The sequence below is a fragment of the Taudactylus pleione genome, unplaced genomic scaffold (genome assembly GCF_031769625.1).
Source record: "Taudactylus pleione unplaced genomic scaffold, aTauple2 ptg000086l, whole genome shotgun sequence".
Lineage (NCBI taxonomy): Eukaryota > Metazoa > Chordata > Amphibia > Anura > Myobatrachidae > Taudactylus > Taudactylus pleione.
The window spans coordinates 33419988-33444516 of NW_028284488.1; the positions used below are offsets into that span (position 1 = coordinate 33419988).

Sequence of the window (24529 nt, forward strand, 5' to 3'; positions counted from 1 at the left end):
TATTTACAAGACTTTGCTCAGTTTCTGATTTCACTAATTCTCCTTTCCCTCTCTCAGATCACAATCTTATCACCTGCACACTTTCCTCCATTACATCAACCTCAATGTCAGTGAAATCAACCAAACCTCCTAAAACCCGCAGAAATATTAATGCAATTAACTTTCAACAACTATCTACCTCTCTACAACAACGACTCTCACCAATTTCTGCACTCACTTCTCCTGAGACTGCTGCATCACACCTAAACCAGATTCTAGTAAAAGCCCTCAATGAAGTAGCTCCAGCTACCCATCACACACCACGTAGACTTAGACGTCAACCGTGGCATTCTAACTTAACAAGGCATCTACAAAAACTCTCACATAAAGTAGAACGTCAGTGGCAAAAGTCTCACACTCCACGTGACTTCCTCACATATAAGTCTATCTACAACTCTTATCGTACTGCTCTGGACACTGCCAAGCAAACATATTTCCAATCTCTTATCTCTGCTCAAGCCTCTAACCACAAGTGACTTTTCAATACATTTAAACTGCTTCTTACCCCTCCCTCACCCAAGCCACCTGCTGCTATCTGTGCACAAGATCTTGCCTCCTATTTCAAGGACAAGATTGAAAAAATCCGAAATTAAATGTTATTCTCTTCCTCAGCTAGTGACCTACTCAATTCCCTACCTGAACCCTCTGGCACATTCTCTTCATTTGACCCCACAAACGAAGATGAAGTATCTACACTCTTCTCATCCTCCTACTCTATTACCTCTCCTCTAGATCCTATACCCTCACAAATTAGTAAAGCTCTGTCTCCTGTGCTCATCCCAACCCAAACTAAAATCTGTAATCTCTCTCTTTCTACTGGCATCTTTCCATCACTGTTCAAGCATGCAGTGATTACTCCCATTCTGAAAAAAATAATTTCTGACCCTAACACTCTCTCAAATTACAGTCCTATCTCCCAGCTCCCATGCCCCTCCAAGCTACTGGAGAGACTTGTTTACACCCGCCTCACACACTTTCTTAACACCCACAACTTATTGGACCCACTTCAGTCTGGCTTTTCTTCCCTGCACTCCACAGAGACAGCACTGACTAAGGTGGCAAATGATTTGGTCACTGCCAAGGCTAAAGCCCATTACTCACTCCAAATTCTTCTAGATCTCTCTGCTGCTTTTGACACTGTTGACCACTCTCTTCTCATACAAACATTACAATCCCTAGTTCTTAAGGATACAGCTCTTTCTTGGTTCTCTTCCTACCTATCTGATCGCTCTTTTTCTGTTAGTTTTTCTGACTCTGCCTCCTCTTTGCTACCTCTATCAGTTGGAGTACCGCAAGGCTCTGTCTTAGGTCCTTTGCCATTCTCAATCTATACCACCTCTCTTGGCAAACTAATCCGCTCTTTTGGATTTCAGTACCATCTGTATGCGGATGATACTCAAATCTACCTATCATCTCCAGATTTATCACCATCTGTATTGGTCCGTGTCACTGAATGTATTTCTGCCATTGCACCTTGGATGTCATCTCGCTACCTGAAACTTAATATTTCTAAAACAGAATTAATTATATTTCCACCGGCCAATAACAGTTACCAATCTGATCTCTTTATCACTGTTGATAACTCAACAATCCACCCCACCCCACAAGCTCGCTGTCTTGGTGTCATCCTTGATTCTGAACTGTCCTTTGTTCCCCACATTCAATCTGTCTCAAAATCATGTTACATACATCTAAAAAACATATACAAAATTCGACCATATCTCACACAAGACACTGCAAAAACTCTAATCCATGCACTCATTATTTCCCGCATTGACTATTGCAATAGTCTCCTTACTGGTCTTCCCAAAAACAGGCTATCGCCATTACAATCCATTATGAATGCAGCTGCGAGGCTTATCTTCCTTGCCAAACGTTCATCGTCTGCTGCCCCGCTCTGTCAGTCCCTCCATTGGTTGCCAGTTTTCTACCGTATTCAATACAAAATACTATTACTTACACATAAGGCCATTAACCGAATTACACCAACATACATCTCTTCACTCATCTCAAAATATCTCCCAACCCGACCTCTCCGCTCAGCACAAGATCTGCGTCTCTCATGCCCGCGCATTACTTGCTCCCATTTACGTTTACAGGACTTTCTTCGGGCTGCACCCACTCTATGGAATGCCTTACCACGCACAATAAGACTTACCTCTAGTCTTCAATCCTTCAAGCGTTCCCTGAAAACTCACCTCTTCAAACAAGCTTATCAGATTCCAGAACTGACCACATAACCTTCATAGCTTCCATGTCTTATTACATCCCCTCTCACAGTCCACAAATAACCTCACATATTGTCTTTCCTTCACATACTCCTGACATTTGTCCGACATTCGTGTGTGAATGGATCATGCAGCCCCCCAAGAAACTCTGCATTCTGGCCGGACCAAATTGCAATATATATAGCACCTATCCTTGTGTATCAATACCTATTTCCCTATAGATTGTAAGCTTGCAAGCAGGGCCCTCTTACCTCTATGTCTGTCTGTTATTACCCTGTTTTGTTCTATAAATGTTTCCAATTGTAAAGCGCAACGGAATATGCTGTGCTATATAAGCAACTGTTAATAAATAAATAAATTCTCAAAACTTTTGGCCATGGCTGTATAGCCTCGTAATTCTAATAAAGAGGGGGCAATATGGGGTTGTAGGATACGGTATTAGTCCACAGAAAAGCAACCTGGGCCCGGTGATTTGCCATCGGAGAGGTGTGATATAGCCGCATTACTCTCCTCCAGCACAATATCACCCACCAAGACCTCCCAATGTGTGGGGGTAAACCGAGGCAGAGTGGCATCATTCAGCAGGCTAACCTGAATGGCAGGATCAATGGGAAAAGAGCTAAACAAGGTCTCAAAATAGTCCTGAAATTGGGCAGCAATTACTCTGGACTCGGTTAAGCTTGCAAGACTGGCAACTGTGACAATTCCTAGGGTGTTTGAACATCACAGCTAATAATTTGCCAGCTGTTACACCAATGGTAATACTAGTATATTCTAGAGATTGTTTCGCCTGCATGGCTAAGAAAGTCTCCAGCATTTGACGTGCCTGTTTATAAACAGCCATAGTCTTATTCGTGGGGGCTATCCGCTGTTGCACTCTGTGCGACTAGTGCCACTGCACAGAGTGCAACAGCCCTGAGGGCGGAACTGGCAGCCCACTGCAATCTCTCTAATGGGCACCCGCTGCTATTAATAACACAGCTCTACATTGAAGCGGTAGCGGCCGAGAGCCTACCCACTGTGTGTCAGTCATTCTTCATTCCTCCTGACAAGTCCTGCATAGTCTCCTGGGACAGAAGAGACATCATTATGTCTCTCCTCCCACAGCTGATGAACTGAACTCTTTGGAGCGTTTAACTCTGCATTGGACCCATAGAGGTCAATTCAATGACATGTGCCATCACCACAATGCTCTGCTATGCAAAGATCAGCCATTTATGGTAGGCTATATGTTGCAAGTTTTCCTGCATACCTCTATGAGGTGCGAAGTAACACTTGCAATATTGATTGCCGGAACGGCACATCGCAGCCATTGCGTTGGATTGAATTGCCCTCATAGTGCATTTGTGAAGTATTATTTCATACCAAACTTACTTAGGAATAAATATTAGGGGTTTATGTATCAAGCAGTGAGAAGCGTGGAAAAGTAGACCAGTGGAGAAGTTGACCATAGCAACCAATCAGCTCCTCCTATTATTTTATAGACTGTACTTGATAAATGCTACTTCAAAGCTGATTGGTTGCTATGGGCAACTTCTCCACTGGTTCACTTTTAACTGCTTGATACATAAATTCCTTAGTGTGAAATGAAACAGTCTGTTGCAGCATTCTGGGTGATGCGTTAAAAAAAAGCATGCCTCTAATTTGAGTAGTAGAAACATATACAAGTCTTTATAAAAAAAAAACATCAGGGAGTTTTAACCTTTTTAACTTGAAGTTTTATATTACTGAATGAGCTTAAAACATAAATTATTAAGTAATATGTGTGCACTGGGTTAGAGCATTTTTAGTTTAAATCATGTTTATGAAACGATTTCAATTAAATGGGCTGCTGCCAAAGGAAGCATGCCTTCTCATATGACTCATCTATACAGAGAAGGATTAAGACCCCAAGCGGCCCTAACATACTGGGATTGGCCCATTTCCAACTCTTGCTTGTCCAAAAAAATCTAAAAACTGGTTAGGGTAATCTGCGCCTCTCAAAGTCTACAGAGCCCAAAGTAGAACCCTATGTTATGTAAGGGATAATCCAGCTATAAATCTATAACTAAGTCGGGTTCTGTATAAAACGATTAAGGTTTCTATTAAACACATTTAAGGAAGGTTTGTTTGTTTTTTGGATGCATGGTTACAGCATACATCACAATTTTACAAGTGTGAATATTGGCTGCGCTATTTGATGTCAATAAATTATTTCTCAAAGTTTTTGTTAAAAAAGAGCAACATTTATTTAATAGACATGAAAATTCACAAATATGTATATTTTATATCATAAAACAGTAAGTGTAGGAATAAAATCACCTATAAAAACCAAATACACAAACACAGCTAATATTGAGAGTAGTAGTAGTATACTACGGGTTCCAGTCAAAATCCTGACAGTCGGGATGCTAATGCTTAGAATGCCGACACCTGTCAGAATCCAGGCGCCGGGATCCAAACGGTAAGTACTGGGGTTAGGGGGAGGGTTAGGCACTAGGGGGAGGGTTAGGTTTAGGGTGTGGGAAAGGGGAGGTTAGGTTTAGGCACAAGGGGAGGGGAGTAGGTTTAGGCACCAGGGAGGGAGGGTTAGGGTTAGGGAGAGGGGGAGCTTAGAATACTGACCGACAAGTGTCGGTATCTTAATCCTGTCGGGATGCCGGAGTCTGAATTCTGACCGTCGGCATCCCACACCCAACATGATACTACATGCTCCTATTAGGTCATGTCCGCTCTTAAATATTACAAGCCCTGTTACAATGTTGGAGGCCCCGGATGTAGACTGCACACAGGCCCCCTACTCTCTTAATATGCCAGTAACAGGGGTGTAGAGCAATTATTGTGGCACAACCTAATTTTGTGATTCCACGTTACATGCCATATCCTAAAGGGAATATGGGCCAGAATGATGCTATTATATATTTCATTTGTTTAGTCTCCCGAACATCAGACAAATACTCTTATTTTTTGCAACAGCATTATACTATAAACATTTACTCGCTCTTCTATTATGTTTATTTAAAGAGCAAGTCAACTTTTGAACTTCGACATACTAATTAGAGATGAGCTTTTGGGTTCTACTCGGTTACGTTCGGATATGAAAAACTGCATCTTATTGGCTATCTGGCTCCCTCATGTTTTGGATAACCAATGAGATAAATCTGAACTTGCGCTAATTTGGTGAAAAGAACAGAGTAGAACCGAACCGATCATCTCTAATACTAATATAAACTGAAGGGCCAGAACTCATGGGATAGCAGTATGTAAAGGTAATAGTAGGTGACGTCACCATACTGTGACATTTTGGAAATGCAAAGACCTGCATCAGTTGTAATCTGACAGATGGGACATTCCATTTCTGAAGTTGTACAGACATTCAACATTCCTCAATATATGGTGGCACTTGTGTACCAGGAATACCTAATGGAAGGCATTTCCACCCACCACAGCCCCTGTTAATAGTACAACACTGGACACAGTGTCTCACCTGGACTCGTAATTTTGCTAATTGGAAACCTGGAGGCCTGGCAACATGTTGTGTGATCCAATGAGTCATGATTCCAGTTGGTTTGGGCTGATGGTAGGGTTCGGGTGTGGCGCAGACTCTATGAGGCTATGGACACCAGTTGTAGTCTGGTAGTGGTTCCATAATGGTGTGGGGTTTGTTCACGTGCCATAGGTTGGGTCCACTGCTCCGTCTGAACACATCATTGGTAACCGCTTGCAGCTTGCATTGCTTGATGACCGTTTGCAGCCCTTCATAGACTTCATGTACCCACAGTGATTAAATATTCCAGTAAAATAATGCAGCATGTTATCGGTACCAAGTTGTCCAGAATTGGTTCGAAGAACATTCTGGAGAGTTCCAACAAATGGTGTGGCCACCACATTTGCCTGACATGAACCTAATCAAGCATGTATGGGACGTGGTGGAGAAGATCCTGCAACACAAATATCAGGGAGCTGTGGGAAACAATTCAGGCAGCATGGGTCAACATCTCTCCAGAGATCTGGAAACTATGCCACGTGGAGTTGCTCCTACATGACACTAGGCATCCATCCCATGACTTTTGGCTCTTCACGGATAAAGTTGTGTTGCATTTGCAAAGGCAGACATTTAGAGAGAAAAAGAAAATACTGCAGATGTTTATCTGCCTTCTCTCACACTGGGGCAGTTGGCAAGTCATACATTCAGGGTTCTTTATTATAGGGAGTAAATGCACTTTTACCTACCCAGCAGACGAGAACTTTCACAGTTTCTCTCTGGTAAACGTTTCCCCAAGAAAATCATGGCAAAGCCTATTTAATAAGGACAGTGCTAGTAGCCCTCTCTAGTCACCCACTGAGACTGCCTTCCTCTGTTCTCCCTGTCTACCTCCAACTCTCAGTCTCCTACTACCTCTAACTGTCACCCACTGCCTCTCCCTGTCACCCTCAGCTTCCCCAGTCTCCCAGTGCCTCTCCCTGCCTCCTTCTGCTTCACCACACCACCCTCTACCTTGTTGACATGTAGTTAAACGGTTCAACGCCACAAGCTGGCTTTTTTGGGCTTCTGCACCCAAGTCCCAGTGATGGGGAACTCCAGTATCAGAGACGCCATGACGCGGCCTGTAGGCTTAGCCATATTTTTGCAAATATATGCAACTGAGATCTCTGAATTATCTACCACCATGTAGTTTTTCAAATCTTATTGCTGATTTCATTCTGAGTGCTGGGGATTACTTTTTGTTGTTTCTAGTATAGAATAACCCCTCCCTTACATGCACCTGAGTGATATTACTGAAGTGATTGAGCAGCTACTAACATGTATTGCTGTCTCTTAACTATGTATGGCTCATTTCACTCAATAACACCACATGCCTATTGTGCATGACTCATCACATAATTGAGTAACCAGATTTATAAGCTCAAGCCAATTAGACTGCAGATGCAAGATTTGCTTACTTGGCTATATAAAAGGTCTGCATGTGCCCAAGTCACTGTGTTATTGGAGCGTCACGGTGCTGTACGGCTTTACAGTACTTAGCCCAAGAGAGATTACTACCTAATCGTATTGACTGCTGTTTATCTTCTATCACCTGTATCCTGTTATCTCCAATAAATTCTACTCTGGTTTCTAATCAACGCGTGGACCAACCTCCTTGTTCACATCTGCTACGCACCCATCAACTTGTAGGCATCTGCCAATATATCTTTCCCTGCCACCCTCTATCTTTCCCTAACACCCACTGCCTCCCCAGTCACCAACAGTTTCCCACAATCTTCATCCTCTGTCACCTTCTGCCTATCCCTGCCACCTTCAAAAGTTTCATATGGGGTATAAACGTAACATTCCCATGGATGTATCAAAAAATACATGCAGGGACAGGAGCTAGTCCTTCCGATGTGTTAGAAATGAAATGATCGCATTAGCTGTTTTGCGCCTCTGTGGCGCTACTGTGAATATGCGATGACCACTTACAGATGTGTCCTCATACATCTAGCCTCCTTGCAAGCTAAACAGCCCTTCTAGTTACGTCATGCCATGGCGTGACTCAGGAGCGCTGAGCGTCTTTTTGTGCGACTTTTTGCTTTCAAATGTGTCTTATTCGCACAGCTATATGAATAGTTAGCACAAGCGGATTCTGCTGATTACAATAATATGCAGCATGCCTATATTCTATGAGCGACTGCACATGTATCTGCATGTGAAATGCTATGTTACAGTGTCAGCGGTTGATACACTCGCAGATGCACAGAGAACATAGGCATGTTGCATATCATTTTAATCAGCAGAAACTGCTTGTGCTAAATAAACACATCACTGTGCGAATAAGATGCATTTGAAGGTAAAAAGTCGCATGAAAAGATGCTCGGCGCTAGAGAGTCACACAGAGCTCCCGCGTTATATGTAGCGCAACTTGTAGCGCAAGGAGGATAGATGGATGTGAACACATCTGTATGTGTAGCAGCCATTCTGCGGTAAATTACTGGGGTCCTGTAATAATTGTTATTGTCAGACAGGGTCCCAGAGCAAAATAGTTTGAGAACTTCTGTTGTAATCCACAAATACTTACCTGTCCCGCGAAGCTGCCTGAAAAGTAGGCCCCTCCGCGATCCTGGACAGAAGTGCGGTACACCCTGATATTATTTTCCCGGAAAGAATGTGCTCACTGCACATGCGCCAGCAGTGTCCAGGATGGAGCAGTTTCACAGATCAGAGGCAGACAGGACAGAGCAGTGGGGGAAGCACGAGTCCGCTGTGCATAGGGGGTGTCAGTCACAAGTCTGAGGTGACCCGGGTCCCATTACTAATATATACTAGTCGCCTGCCCCGGCTTCACAAGGGAGCAATTATGAATTTACGGCTATAGTATTTGTTAACCGAGGTCTTATAATATTGCCTTGTAGACGTCTTTCCTCCTGACGTCAACACAAAATGATTTCGTTTTGACGTGAAATATAAAAGGGCCACGTAAAGTTGCCCATGAGCAAAACAGTCTCCACTTAGACTAACTCCAGCCACGTTAAGAGTCTGTCCGTGTGCTTTATTTATTGCCATGTCAGACTCTTACCCTGAAATGGACTCAAGAATCGTTTTTCACATAAATGAAATAGAGTGGTAATAAAAGGGAAATTCAGTAAATTCAGGGCTTACATCAATTTTTCCTGGAGAAACCGGATAATACGTAGCCCTCTTTCTACATGGTATAAAATAAAGTCCATCTTCGTGATATACCTTTAACGGTTTAGGTAGCGTAAGCCAAGAAAGCGTTTGGATGTCCGTTTTTTCATTGACTTGATTCACTAAAATCGTCACTGCTTGGCTCCCTTTTGTCATACTTTAATGTTTCATACACCTAAACTTTCCTCAACAAATGCTCCATAGAATAGTTAAAACTGCATCAAAATCCGTCCAGTGGTTCTCAAGATTAGCCCGAACAAACAGACAGACGCCTACCAGGGACTTTATTTTATACTATGTGTAAATATATATATATTATGGCGGGTGCCATCTCCTGGGGTAAATGCTTGCACTTGTCATGCAGCAGCCAAGTAGTAGTGCACCAGTCCAGGGCATTGGTACAAGTATCAACAGCTAGTTTTATTAGCAGCACAACAATAAACAAAACATAAAAGTAAATCCTGGCTTGTCCAGCTCTAACTAAAATATAATTGCATCTCTCAGAGTGGAAGGACCTATCGTCTCTCACAAAACACACGTCTTTAGCACACTTACATTTAATGACTCTAGTGTGTTCCTCAGGCATTGAGAGACTGACTACAGAGACTGACACACCCTTTATCAGCCTCTCACAGGTGGTCTGGCAATCAAAGCTAATAATCAGCTTCTGTCTACTAGACAATAGCTAAAATCAGGACATAAAGAGACAGGACGAAGGCAGTAGTTTTCACGGCTTTTCATTAGGAGGAGGCTTATTACATAATCTACCGGTAGCAATTTTTTTTCTACATTAATCAGCACCACTGGGGAATCTGAAATTTCTTCAAAGTAACCTATTCTCTGAATGGGATGAAGCAATAAAAAGCCCTATCAGTGGGCGAGTGATAAAGGGCTTTTCACTGCTGCATATAGAACTCTTAATAGGCCCACTTGCAGGGCCGGCTCCAGGTGGAGCAGCGCACTGTGCGATTGTTTTGTGTCCCCAGCGGGTGTCGAAGCTATGCACGACCGAAAAGTGGTTGTGGTCTAATTTCCACCACGTCCCCTAGATGATGCCATTTTTGGGGGTGCCTGCATGGAACACCTCCCATTTTAGGTCATACCGGGGGAGAGTCCAGCAGTTTGTCTGCAGCTGGGCTGCCACCAGCATTCTCCCTGCACTGAATGGACGCATCCATTCAGCTTCACCGGAATCACTGCTCTCTGCTTAGCAAAGCAGAGCTGCAGCGATGTGTGTCCCCAACCTCCCGACCACCCACGGGACACTTCGGCCCCCAGGTTGAACAGCACCCAAAAAATGAGACTGTCCCGCTGAAATCGGGACAGTTGGGAGGACTGCGCCTCTATGTTGTGGCGCCCATGTTCGACCACCCCGGACAACACCCCTCGAGCCGGCCCTGCCCACTTGTGTGATAGTTATGCAAGTTTCTGATATACAAGAAATACTCTGAGTAGGCCGCAGGTTGCTGAGCTTATATACAGGGGATATTCAGTAATAGTACAAATATATCTATATAACTGACAAGATCTGTTAATCATTTGTGCTTTTTGTCCTACATAGATTCCTCTGTCTGAGATCTGTAGGGATGGCCATTTACAGTGGAAAGAATGCAAATTGAACAAGTCATTTTACCTTCATAGATGTTATTTTTTCTCAGTTTAGTTCTTCTTTAAATTATAATTTATGCTGATTTAAAAACTATTTTGGATATAAATGATTAGAGGATTAGGAGATGAACAAAAATCCAAGTTATATTAATACACACTGGGGATGCATCCCAAATTCCCGGAAGATTAGGACAAACTAGTGAAATGAATAGTGCTGTGGCAAACATAATGCAATTTGCAGTACATCATCGTGATGCAGTTATTTGCAGCATTATACAGCAGAGGGCAGGGCCATGATGACACAAATGTTGTCACCAGGGCTGTAGAGAACTTGGCCGGGCTCAGGTACTGACAAGGAGCATAACCTATGTAAGGAGATGTGGAGAAATAAAAAAAACTTAGTATCTGCGGCATTGAGAAACGGCACCGCGAACTCCACAGGGGGTACCGTTGAGCCTCTCGGCCAGGAGCATATCCAGGGGGGTGCAACAATCACTCTTCCCCCTCCTATCAAGTGCAGCCAGAGGAAACAGAACTTCAGGATTTGCTGAAAGGTACGTATTAAAATGGCCTTTATACAATTTAGCACAACTGACCATTTTTAATTTTAACATCGAGCTCATCACTGCATTGGTCTTCTTTATTTATTATACCTTTTTTTTAATTAATTTTTACAGAAGACGTATTTAAAAACAGGATACAGAAAACGGACAAAATAATGAAGAAAACCCAAACAACAAGAGCATAGGAGCTTAAGCATACTTAACAACACTAAGCCTAATAGAGGTATCACACCGCTTCTAGACATTAAAACAGTTTTCTCCTGATGAACAGTTCCAGACTGGGCTGTCTATAATTATAAGGGCACAGTCATGCCCTTATATTAAGGCTGCATCTAAAAAACTGCAATTCTCCCATAGAGAATACCGGAGGGGGGGGGGGGGCGCATGGTGTTTAAGGGGCTACACCTCAAAAGCTATAGGAGCTACCAAGCTGAATTTGGCACGGACGGGTAAGAACTGTCGCTCGGTGCTGCATGCCAAATTTCAAGGCAAAAACATAAAAATTAGGATTTGGGAGTAATCTAAAGTTCCACTTTTTTCTGACATTCTCAATTAGGACCACTTTTCTGCTGTTCTCTATGGGGGTTTTTTGGGAAGGCATAACTTGGGGTAGGGGGCGAATTTAGACTTGGGGTTTGTTTTATTAGGTAGCTATTGTGCCAGGGTACTTGCCATTGGGATTCAGGTAAATTAGAAAGCTACAGTTTTTAAACTATTACCTCAAGAATGCGCCATTCAATAGATAGAAAATTTCAACTTGTGTACTCGCTGTGGCTTCACTTAGGTGCACAAAGATGGCCGTCGTTTGCGGGCTTTAGCGGTGGTGGGCTCGGGGAAAAGCAGACATTAGCTGCAGCGGGACCCGGGGAAAAGGCGGGGGGTATAGCGGGCGTCAGCTGCAGCCGGGACCCGGGGATGGTAGTGGGCCTTAGCAGCGGCGGTGCGGGCAGCAGCGCGGATGGCGGTGGTGCAGGCGTTAGGATCCGGGGGAGGTAGCAGCACACAGATGCAGGTTCAGATCTGGAAGATCCGTGATACCTGCTTCTGTGTTTAATTTTTAAAAAAATGGCGTGGCCCTGCCCCACAGAAAACAACCAGCTCAGGGCTTTGGAGACCCAGTACTGGTTGTGCTAAATACAAGGGACAAATGACGTAGGGGTCGCCCGTATGAAGCATAACCAGCATCGGGCTAGTCAGAACCAGCTCTGGTTGCCAAAATACTGGGGGACAAATGACGTAGGGGTCCTCCGTATTCAGGGCAATCAGCACTGGGCTCTGAGCCGGCCCTGGTTCTGGAAATACAGGGGGAAAAAAAATGCGTAGGGTCCCTCTGTAATTACCAGAACCAGCACCAGACTCTTTCTAGTGGGGGGGTGATGCCACAGCCAGGGAATCCCTTTCACCGGGCTCCCCAGCCGAAGCATCACCCCTGACCGCTTGTCAGCCCAGGCCGGGGATCCTTGCGGAGCTGGTGACCCCCCCAATAAAGGGGTCCCCCTCTCCAGGGCACCCCAGGCCCAGGCTAATAGCCCGGGGCTATCCCCAGCACCCCTGGGGTTGAGTGTGTTGTGTGGTGCATATGAAAATATAAATATTGTCTTTTGCAGTAGTACTACAGGTCCCAGCAGGCATCCCCGCATACTGGCACTTTGAGTACCAGCAGGCAGGGCATTAAGGGCCTTCTGGTACCTTTAGTACCCCTGCAAAAGAAATATTAAAATTTAAAAAAAGAAGACAATTTTTTAAAGTATATTATTTACAGTATACAGTAATACGTGATGCAGGTTCAAGTCCGGACCTGATATAGAGATCCTTTTGATTGTGCCTAGTTTTGGTTTCATGTTTTTACTGCTCAGAATAAAATATTTTGATTTTCTCGCATCGATTATGTGAAATACTTCCAGTAAGACGTTTAAAGATACCCCCTTATATGTGGACCCCAACAATTCTAATATGTGAGTTGGGGTATGCTTGTCTATCATGCTCTTATTTGTGTTACAAGGTGTACTATATGGAAGAAACATTTACATATATTCTCAATACACTCCTTAAGTGAGTTTACAGTACGCCCCATCTTTTTATGCAGTGGTGGTGAGGTTCTTTCCTGTTCTGATTGACCTACAGTTTGGATTGACGGACTATCTTCATCACCTAAATTTTTCCTATACACAAGGGGGAAACCTATATATATATTTTTTAGCAGTACTTCACATATGTTTTCTCCTTTTTTTGTGCTTATTTTTCATGTTTCGCTAATTGGAATTGAACTGATTAAGAGGGAGAAGTCGCCCTGACAACTTTGTGGTTTGAATATATTTTTCTTTTCTGTGATATAAATGTATCACCTTAGATCTTATTCCCAACCTTTATATATCAATTTGATTTAACCATCTGGACTCAAGCATGGATATCCTTAAAACCTGAACTGTAATGGCAGAGTTTGGGAACCTCTTCTTTAGTCTATTCAGAAGGTTCCCCAACCTGTCATATTCAGGCCTCTCACAGAAATGAAGGTCTTGCATCTGGAAAATCTTGTAAATATCTCCAAATACAGATCCTGCACTAAATACCTTACGGACACATTTCATGCACAGAAGCGACATAGCAGAATATGGGCACCTGGCCCAATATCGATTTTCTTTGCCCTCTTTTCTTTCCCGATCACCAAAGTAAGAATAAATGAGCAGCCTTCCCAACATATTGTTCAAAAGTGTTGTAGTACCACAGCGCTCAACCTATAATATACAGTATACTTTCCCTTGTTTTAAATGAATTTATGCGATCAATGTCTCGTATACAGTAGTATACTTTATTAAAAATTTGACATGAGGTTAAAATGTTCAACCTTGTAATTATTATAGGTTTACTGTATTACAGTGCATATTCCCTATTACCAGCCGGCTTCTAGTTGTTTAAATGAATCACCACATGACAGGACAAGGATAATGTGCCAGATGTAAAACAGAAGGAGGGAGTGTGTGTTTGGATCAGTGTGAAAGACAAAGACAGTTGTGAATAGTGGTGAGGGTAGAAAGTATGTTGGGGGAGATGCAGATGAACACTGAAATGTCCTGGTATCACTGAAAATGTATATGTTAATTAGTTCATCCAGTTTCCTCTGTTGAGTGACCGTTCAATGGTTATACTTGTCCTATTAATCCTCCGGTGGTAAAGTAGTAGTCACTGTGTATTAGCGAACTCCCTGTTATAGTCGTCTGCCTAGTCCCTTAGACATTCAATGGCAGTGTGTCTTTTAATGGTGCTGTGTCAGGCCGCCTAGACCTGTCGGTACTTACCCTTCTTCGCCGGGAGGGCTGTTAGTCTCTTTGTACCGGGGTCTATGGCGGCTCCTCGCTGACGCTGTACTGGTGGTTTGTGGATGTGTCTTCCTGCACTGCCTCCGTGTGCTGAGTTCATAGATTGTGACTCACAGATGGTGCTCTCGGCTGACGCTGCACTCTCGGCTTGTCTCGGCTGTTTTATCCTACACCGCCTCTGTGCGCCTCCGTACTTCATGTGTCGGGTTCGCAGATAGTGTCTCAGGGAGAGCAAAGTTTAAGTTCGTGGTGCTGATTATAGATGTAACGTGTACCAACGCGTTTCGGCTTTGTATAGCCTTCCTAACATATCAATTTTAGAAATGGAAAGCACCAGGACACTACCTTGCCATGGTCACTGACATCCATTCTGACCATAGAATGATCCCTACATATAATTACAAATAAACCTAACATAAAAGGCATACAAGTAGATGTCTTAAATGAGAGATATAGTTGCACTGAGTATTTAAACTTTAGATTAGATTTTTAATACTTAAATGAACATATCATCAGTACGCATTTATTGTAGAATTTGAGAAGTTCTAGAACATCCACATTTAAACACTACAATATTTGAAAACTTGATTCCCAGACATAAAACCGCAAGTGTTGTCTAAAGCCTTTTTTGCTGGTACAGTATCATATTAGACACCTCTTCAAACCATTTGGGCCAATGTGTGGTACCCTAACCAACGACCTGAGAGACACTGGGATCTTCCCGCATCCTTGTACTTTGGATGATTTAGCATAAATAAGAGGAACATCCTACCTATACAATTTTACTTATTTCCATCATTAATCAACCTTCAAGCACCTCCAGACAGATTACACATTTAATTAAAATGAGTAAATCACCAAGGTGGACATTCCTGTTGATTACGAAAGGTGCTGGTTCCCGATTATGGCCCGTATTCAATTAGTTTTGCATACGCGATTAAGTTTTGCCTGCCGTAATTTTCACCTACATTGCGTCTTTTAGCAGCGGAAACTTATTGGGCGTGTACCCACAATTCGCCCTATTCAATTCCAAAAGATGCGAAAACGGAGCAACGCGAAGTCAGAACAGGCGGTGTCTGAATCGGGGAAATCAGCCTGAACCTCCCAAAAAGATGTGGAAACATTGGGGATCAATGTAGTAGTGCCCGATTAGCCCTAGTGAAACAGTTTGGGGTACTTAAGTTAGCACAATTGCCACTAATTAGTGTCTTTGCACAAGTGGTGAAGAATAGCATAAAGCAGTATTTTTGGGAGAAAATAAGTGTTCCTGTAAATTTTGGGGTACTTGAAAATGGGTGCAAGCATATTTAAAAGTTGCCAAAGTGAAGTTATAAGAAATGTAAAATACGGACCTTTAGAAACACCCGCAATTAAAAAAACACCTCACCAATACTTGCAGACACCCCAAAAGTCTATTTCGCTAGTTTTTAAGTTTGTACCCCCACTTTGCACTTTTTTGCCCCCTTTTTCATAGTGCTTTTTTGGTTTGTTCCTCACTTTTTTTTTAGGTGTTTTTTGATGCAGTTATCCTTTTGGGGACTGTCCCAAGGGTGCTGAGTGATTTCCCCACCTTTGCACCCCAAAACAGCGATTTTGCACTTTTTTTCTCCACCTATTCACAGGCGAATCTTTTTCGCCTATTACATTGCGTTTTCGCGTACGTGAAAAGCGGATGGAATTGAATACGGAGATAAGTTTCCAGCTGGCGAAAAGTCGCAATCGGTGATAGTTTTTTGCGGATCTCGGCTTTTCGCTTCTGAATACGAGCCTATATGGTATGTAACTATATAAGCTTGGTCCTAATGTGGATCATGAACTGGCTTAGGGAAACCCATATGCTATCGGGTAATCAGTTAGGGGACCAGGATGATCTGAAGTGATTTAAAACCTTTAATTTATTTAGAGATGGCACAGTGGTAATTTTTCACGATTACAATAATTGTTATATTAATAAGGATTACTGCTACCTGAGACAGGGGCACAGGGGGCGATTCAAAAGTTGCGTGGGCGGCGATAATGAATGAGCGCCCTGTTTTGCAATACAATTGTTCAGGGCGCTCATTAATTATCGCCCCTTTTCTGGGCTCCAAAAACCCTAGTTACGTAACTGGCGGAGATATCTGCTTTGGAGCAGCTGTCACCGTGCCAGAGCAATACTGAATTGCTCCGGTAATCAAGTATCCACCACCACAACTGGAGTTGGATATGTAATTATCGGGGGCCATCCAGCCCCTGATAATGAATAGGCCCCTATGTGATATGTATCTTTGAACTTCATTCTAACCAGAGAGCTTGTGGGGTCTATTTACTAAGCAGCGATAAGAGACCAGTGATAAGGTGCCAGCCAATCAGCTCCCAACTGTCATCTCACAGGCTGTGTTTGAAAAATGACAGTTGGGAGCTGATTGGCTGGCACCTTATCACTTTTCACTCTGTCTCTTATCACTGCTTAGTAAATAGACCCTTATATGTCTTTTTAAATATATGGCATAACATTGGGAGAGACTGAAGGATACCAATATTTCTGTGTATGTCTTTACCGTTTACTCAACTACGATGAATACAGTTTTATATCCAAATAAAGGAAAATAAACTTTTTATGCTTTCTGGCAGAAAAACTATTTTCACATAAAAGATTATATATCCATCAAGATACAAAAACAAAAAGTATAAAATACTCAGCAGATGGTATCATACCACATAACTCCTACATAAGATATACCCCACAGTTTCTCCACTGTGATAACAAATTCAGAACATCTAGGAGAATTTCTGGACCTGCTCCAAGGTAAAACCTTACTGGCACAGTTTATCACATACAGTATAGGTTTCTAAGTACCTAATAATCTAATATTTGTACTAATACATCAGAATAACCTTAAATGAGCATACAAACAATCCTTGTTGAAACACCTACTGAACACTACAGAAGTTGCAATTCCTCTTTACTGGAGGTGCCAGAAAATACAGAGGAATACATGCTGGGTCATTAAGGTAAATAGGTCCAGGGCACATGCTGCTCATTTTTCGCAAATTGGTTTACATCAGGCCTGGCCAAAACATCGATCGCGATCTACCAGTAGCTTTAGGAGCTCCTGCCGGTAGATCACGACCGACTTGCCTACAGCAACTGGGAACTCTGGCCTCTAAAGAGATCAGAGGTAAAGAAGCTACTGATCGCTTCAGAGGCCAGCGTTCCCAGTGATGCAGTGTGTGAATGACATCATAACATCGCCTGCAATGTGAGCCTGCGTACCTGCTGGATCCGGTTTGATCCAGTCAGTGGCAGCGGGAGTCCTGACAGCGTGGAGCAGTGCCCAGCGTGAAGCCAGGTAAGTTGTGCACAGGGAGGGGGGACTACTACTGGTGGTACTGCATAAAGAGCACTACTTTAGGGGGCACTGTATAAGGGGCTAGTGCCCCTTATACAGTGGGGCACTGCATAAGGGGCAGAACTACAGGGGTATAAAGGGCACAACTACAGGGAGCATTGCATAAGGGGCACTACTACTGGAGACATTGTATAAGGGCCACTACTACAGGGGGCATTGCCTAAGGGGCACTACTACAGGGGCAATGCCTAAGGAGCACTACTACAGGGGGCAATGCATAAGGGGCACTACTACTGGGGACATTGTATAAGGGGCCCTACTACAGGGGGCATTGCCTAAGGGGCATTACTACAGGGGGTATTGCAGAATGGGTACTATTACTGGGGATATTGCATAAGGGGCACTACTACAGGGGGCATTGCATAAGGGGCACTACTGTGTGTCGTAATAAGGGACACTACTATGTAGTGTAATATGAATAAGATTGTGATGCTGTGTGGCGTCATTTGAATTGGGGATACTATGTGTGATTTGGCAGGACAGACCCCACGTCCCTTGCTGCGAGGTCACACCTCCTTTTACATGCCACGCCCCCTTTTCGGGCTTGAAGTCTGTAGGTAAAATAGCTTCATATGTACAGCCATGGCCAAAAGTTTTTAGAAAGATACAAGTATTGGTTTTCACAAAGTCTGCTGCTTCAGTTTTTATGATGAAAATTTGCATATACTCCAGAATGTCATTAAGAGTGATCAGATGAATTGCAATTAATTGCAAAGTCCCTCTTTGCCATGACAATGAACGTAATCCCCAAAACAACATTTCCACTGCATTTCAGCACTACCACAAAAGGACCAGCTGACAGCATGTCAGTGATTCTTTCGTTAGCACAGGTGAGTGTGTTGACGAGGACAAGGCTGGAGATCACTCTGTTATGCTGATTGAGCTAGAATAACAGACTGGAAGGTTTAAAAGGAGGGTTGAGCTAGAAATAATTGTTCTCTCTCTGTTAACCATGGTTACCTGCAAGGAAACACGTGCAGTCAACATTGCTTTGCACAAAAAGGGCTTCACTGGCAAGGATATTGCTGCTAGTGGCGCCCAAGAACGTCCAGCAAGTGCCAGGACCGTCTCCTAAAAGTTGATTCCGCTGCGGGATCGGGGCACCACCAGTGCAGAGCTTGCTCAGGAATGGCAGCAGGCAGGTGTGAGTGCATCTTCATGCACAGTGAGGAAAAGACTTTTGGAGGATGGCCTGGTGTCAAGAAGGGCAGCAAAGAAGCCACTTCTCTCAAGGAAAAACATCAGGGACAGACTGATATTCTGCAAAAGATACAGGGATTGGAATGCTGAGGACTGGGGTAAAGTTATTTTCTCTGATGAGTCCCCTTTCAGATTGTTTGGGGCATCTGGAAAAACGCTTGTCCGGAGAAGGAAAGGTGAGCGCTACCATCAGTCCTGTGTCATGCCAACAGTAAAAAATCCTAGACCATTCATGTGTAGGGTTGCTTCTCAGCCAAAAGAGTGGGCTCACTCACAATTTTGCCTAAGAACACAGCCGTGAATAAAGAATGGTCCCAAAACATCCTCCCAGAGCAACTTCTCCCAACCATCCAAGAACAGTTTGGTGATGAACAATGCCTTTTCCAACATGATGGAGCACCTTGCCATACGGCAAAAGTGATAACTAAGCGGCTAGGCGAACAAAACATTCAAATTTTGAGTCCATGGCCAGGAAACTCCCCAGACCTTAATCCCATTGAGAACTTGTGGTCAAACCTCAAGAGGTGGGTGAACAAACAAAAAAAAAAAACACAAATTCTGACAAACTCCAATCATTGATTAGGCAAGAATGGGCGGCCGTCAGTCAGTATGTGGCCCAGAAATTGATTGACAGCATGCCAGGGAGAATTGCAGAGGTCTTGAAAAAGAAGGGTCAACACTGCAAATATTAACTCTTTGCATAAACTTAATGTAATTGTCAATAAAAGCCTTTGATACTTATGAAATGCTTGTAATTTTACTTCAGTATACCATAGTAACATCTGACAAAAAGGTCTAATAACACTGAAGCAGCAAACTTTGTGACAACCAATACTTGTGTCATTCTCAAAATGTTTGGCCATGGATGTAGATATGTAACAAGCTCAACTATGTGAACGTCCAGGGTTCCTATTCTCCTCACTATCTTTTTTCTTCTGCATATCGCTATTTCATACACTTAAGAAGACAGAGCAGAGCAGTAGGAGCTATGGTACATGTTTCCAGGACAATGTAGGCAAAGAAAAGTTACATGGAGTATTGTACCTTAAGAACAGCCCTTTGTGGTAATTGTGACACATCATCTTCACCTTCTCTCTTTGTAGAGGGATTGAAATTTCCAAGATCATCCATGTCTCCTCTTTCCAAAAGCTTGTAAAAACAAGATGCCAAGATTAATATAGAACAACTGAAAGCACGTCTGTCAGGCTCAGTAAAAGCAATAATTTGATAGCATAGCGAGTAGTACATTATAATCCAAGCAAGTGTCGGGTAAGGCAACCTGTAGTGGGACTACAAGAACAGGCTGCTACTGTAGCACACTGGATATCCACAAGTTGCCTATATCTGATCCAAATTCCCCTTAGTAAAACATAGATTCTATGAAAAAATGCTTGAAAATTGTCTCATTACCCTATCTATTTCATCATATTTGATATTATTACCATGACCACCTCTCCTGTAGCGTTCTATTCACACCTGTAAAGACTCAGTTTTTGGACTTATTTCCTATGTGCATTAAAATGATACAGCAGGTGTGTACGTATAAGATAGAGCAGACTAAGGGCTGATTCAGGTGTACGCAGTGTTGATACCACACCAATGTTCTCAGTCTGTTCTTTGGTTATCGCCCAAAGATGCATAATGAATTTGGACACACAGATATGCAACTTCAGGGGGCACACCTGGGTGGTAACAGGGGGGTGGCTAGCCACACATGGGCATGTCGCAGTGAGTGACTGCATCTTTCGCCGCAATTCCACTGATACTAGCAGCCATGTTGAGACAGAGATTCTGCGCCTCCATAGGGCTGATGGGCGTCTCTGTACGAATTCCATCAGCCGTGGTATTAGCATAAAGATGGATTTGCACTGCGGCAAAAGATGCAGTAGTGGCTGCAATAGCGTACACCTCAGAATCAGTCCTTAATGCTTCAAATGTAATTTGCTCTCACGTTCAGTCCTTGGTGGCCACACACAGACCAGTCATTTGGGTTAGTCCTACTTAAGCAGAATGTGGTAAATACTAGCTCAGAGATTATGACAACTACCTCTGCTTAAGCTGTGAGGGGATTTCAGTCTGACCTGTGTCTGTACACCACTGACAATCAGATCACATAAAATCCTGTTCATACTACCACAAGCACACAAATGCTATATTCAATGTTGAAGGTCATTCAAGCTTGGATACATAAAAATCTGAATGAAATTAAAATGATGTGCTTTCCTATGCTACATGGTCATGGTCCAAGAAAAAGTTCTAAATTTATCTTCGTGTCTGTGCTTTTTACTTTGTCTAAAATCTTGGAACACTCCTTGTTTCTTTATACATCAAGCTAAGTTGTGTGCTTGAGATATTCTTAACAAAATAAAAGTTTTATTGTGTCTACATTAGAAACTTGATAGTCAAGACCATAAAACATTCATAAGGAATGGATGCTAAAATTGTTATTGCTAAGAGTTGACAGCTACAATGCAAGCTGTAGATCAAGTCATGTCCGGAGGAGAGCACTGTACTGTTGTCTCATCGGGTTTTAACACAGCACAGCACAAAACATCGGGTTTTAACACAGCACAGCACAAAACAAACCTTATTAAATCTGTGATAATTGTTTCAGGGTTTAGATGAGCCAGTGTGGTGGATTCAAAGCAGAATCCACACACAAATGAAGTTTACACTTTTAGATATCTAGTACAATAATGAGAGATATGGTAAAACTTACCTTTGTTAACTCTCTTTCTTCAAAGTCCATAGGGTCCACAGGGATACCATGGGGTGGTGGATAAGTATCGGACACCAAACAGTTAAGCTTTCAACTGCTAGGATGCAACAGTCCCTCCCCCCTAAACCCCGCTCCTGAACCTGAGGCAAATCAGTGCTTGGTGTCCGGCAGGAGCTCGGAGCACCTTGTATAACAGTGGCTGCCTTATGCAGCCCAAAGCTTTATTTTTATGTTTTCTAATTTTATTTATCTTTATTACTGAGAGCGCAGCATTAGACTGTCCATAGGACGTCTGTGGTCCTATGTCCATCACCCCTCCGAGCACCACAACTTCATAGCATCGCTTGGTACTTTCGGCGGGGCTCCCTGGTACCTTACTAGCCGGCCCCGCGAAGGACCACAGACTGCAACTCGGACGCAGGGGACAGGTAAGGCGGGTTACCGCTTGCAGTAGCCTGCGGCTGGGCAGTCTTACCTCCGGTCTCAGGGGACAGACCGGAGGTGCTGAGAGTGAACACCGGCCTCGACCGCGTGATCCACTAAACGACCAGGGTACATATGGTGCGAGTCAAAAATCAGCCAAGGGATTTCAGCTTTCCCAATTACAGTGGCCCCTCCCCCAGCTCAAGACTCCATTCCATCGCAGTCTGGACGCTCTGAGCTGCTCTCCTCCTTGGACCCCGTCCCCTCAGAGGTCTCCGACGGCCATTTTCAGCTCAGCCACAGCTCTCTCTGGAAAACACTGGGTCTGGTCCCCTACATACCTCTCTCAGGAGTCAAGTTACGTAGCGCTATAGCCTACCAGACATTGCGTTGCATTGTGTTGAATGTAGCGCCCTTTTTGCAGTTAGTGTTTTTCTGCATAGTATGTGACTTTTGCTAGCACTGTCTGTCTGTATGATTTTTCTAATCTGGCAGCCTATGCCTTTCCCTTTCCTCTCACAATAACCCTATCATACCGGTGTATTCAGGGTCTACTATACTTCACTTTTACTTATAAATGTGAAGGCTGTCACATTCTGTTTGGTTGCACTCTATACAATACCATATTCTGTACTGTGCTCTCCTGCAGTTTATTTAAGCATAGGTAGGATCACTATACTGCATACCCATTTGTATACACTGTCGCATAATAGCTTCTGTATTTGGTGTCACATATTAGTGTACACTCTGCGACTATGTCTAACAAAGGCATAAGTACTGTAGCAAGCAAGCGACTGCACTTAACATTGCTCTCATGCAAATCCTGTGCAGCAAGCTTGAATGAGGAGGATGTTGTCCAGGGCGGACTATGTACAATGTGTTATATATTATTATACCCGGTACGTCTTCTGCCATTGCCCAGGAGCCTCCTTGTGCTAGCTACTATTGCAGACCGCCTGACAGTCCCGGCAGTAATTCCCCCTATGGAGTTGCCTCAACAGGTACAGGCATTATCGGTACCTCCATGGGTAGAAGTCCTCTCTACTTCGGTACAGAGTCTAGTATCTTCCTCTACAGCCTTTCAAACAATGTTGCAAAATCAGAAGCCCCTAACCAGTAAACCTACCAAGCGTACTGTGTTGTCTTCACAGTCTACGCAACATTCAGAATCTGAGATATCATCTGAGGCAGAAGACATTGACGATCTCTCTGATACTGATCTCCCTCAGGGGAAGAAGAGCATCAATCTAAAATTAATATACCTGCTTTGGTGCGAGCTGTCAGATCTATCCTCCAAATAGAAGACGATGAACCCGCCCAAATCAAAGCACCCACTATTTAAAACGACAAAAAGTGGCTTCAGCAGAGTCTCCTCTCTCTGATCAGCTAGCCGAATACATGGCAGCAGCTTGGCAGATGCCTGGTAAGAGGTTTCAGCTCCAAAAACGCCTTACCTATTGTTACCCTTTTCCTGCAGCTCACTGCACAAAATGGGATGCTCCCCAGCAGTAGATTTCCATGTTACGTGATTGATTAATAGCTCCACATTACCTATCCCTACAGCTTCCTCATTAAGACCCTACGGATAGAAAGCTTGAAACTGGACTTACCGTATATACTCGAGTATAGGCCGAGTTTTTCAGCACAAAAAATGTGCTGAAAAAGTACCCCCTCGCCTTATACTCGAGTCAAGTGTAGCGCTGACCGGACGGAGTTCGGTCAGCGCTACACACTGCCAAACACACAGCCGCCGGAGCCGGCAGCTGCGTGTTTGGTGTAATCAGCAGCCGCTGAGAGTCTGTCAGACTCTCAGCGGCTGCTGCTGCTGCTCCCACTGCGGGAGCCATCTTCCGGCTCCCGCGGTGGGTAATGGGAGACACGTTGTCATGACGACGTCTCTCCCATGCAAAGCGGCCGGAGGAGCGGACAGCGGCGGGACCAGGAGCGGGAGTTCAGGTAAGTAATTTTTTTTTTTAATTCTTATAACATCTCTCTCTACTGGGGGGGGGGGGGGACTACAGGGGGAACTACCAGGGGGCGATTACTACAGGGGGCATTATCAGGGGGCGATTACTACAGGGGGCACTAAAAGGGGGGATTACCACAGGGGGAACTACCAGGGGGGGATTACTACAGGGGGCACTACCAGGGGGGGGATTACTACAGGCGGCACTAAAAGGGGGGATTACCACTGGGGGAACTACCAGGGGGGGATTACTACAGGGGGCACTACCAGGGGGGGATTACTACAGGGGGGGGGATTACCACTGGGGGAACTACCAGGGGGGGATTACTACTGGAGGCACTGAAAGGGGGGATTACCACTGGGGGCACTACCAGGAGGGATTACTACTGGGGGCACAACCAGGGGGAATTACTACTGGGGGCACTACCGGC

General features: G+C 43.8%; 1 protein-coding gene across 1 annotated transcript in view; it reads right to left on the minus strand.

The window, feature by feature from the left end:
• The window catches only part of FBXL13 (F-box and leucine rich repeat protein 13), a 252029-nt gene that overhangs the window by 157121 nt on the left and 70379 nt on the right, over nucleotides 1–24529 (minus strand). Inside the window, exon 7 of the mRNA XM_088468829.1 lies at nucleotides 20035–20139. Within this exon, the coding sequence (XP_088324955.1) occupies nucleotides 20035–20139 (105 nt within the window). The remainder of the gene's footprint in view (nucleotides 1–20034; nucleotides 20140–24529) is intronic.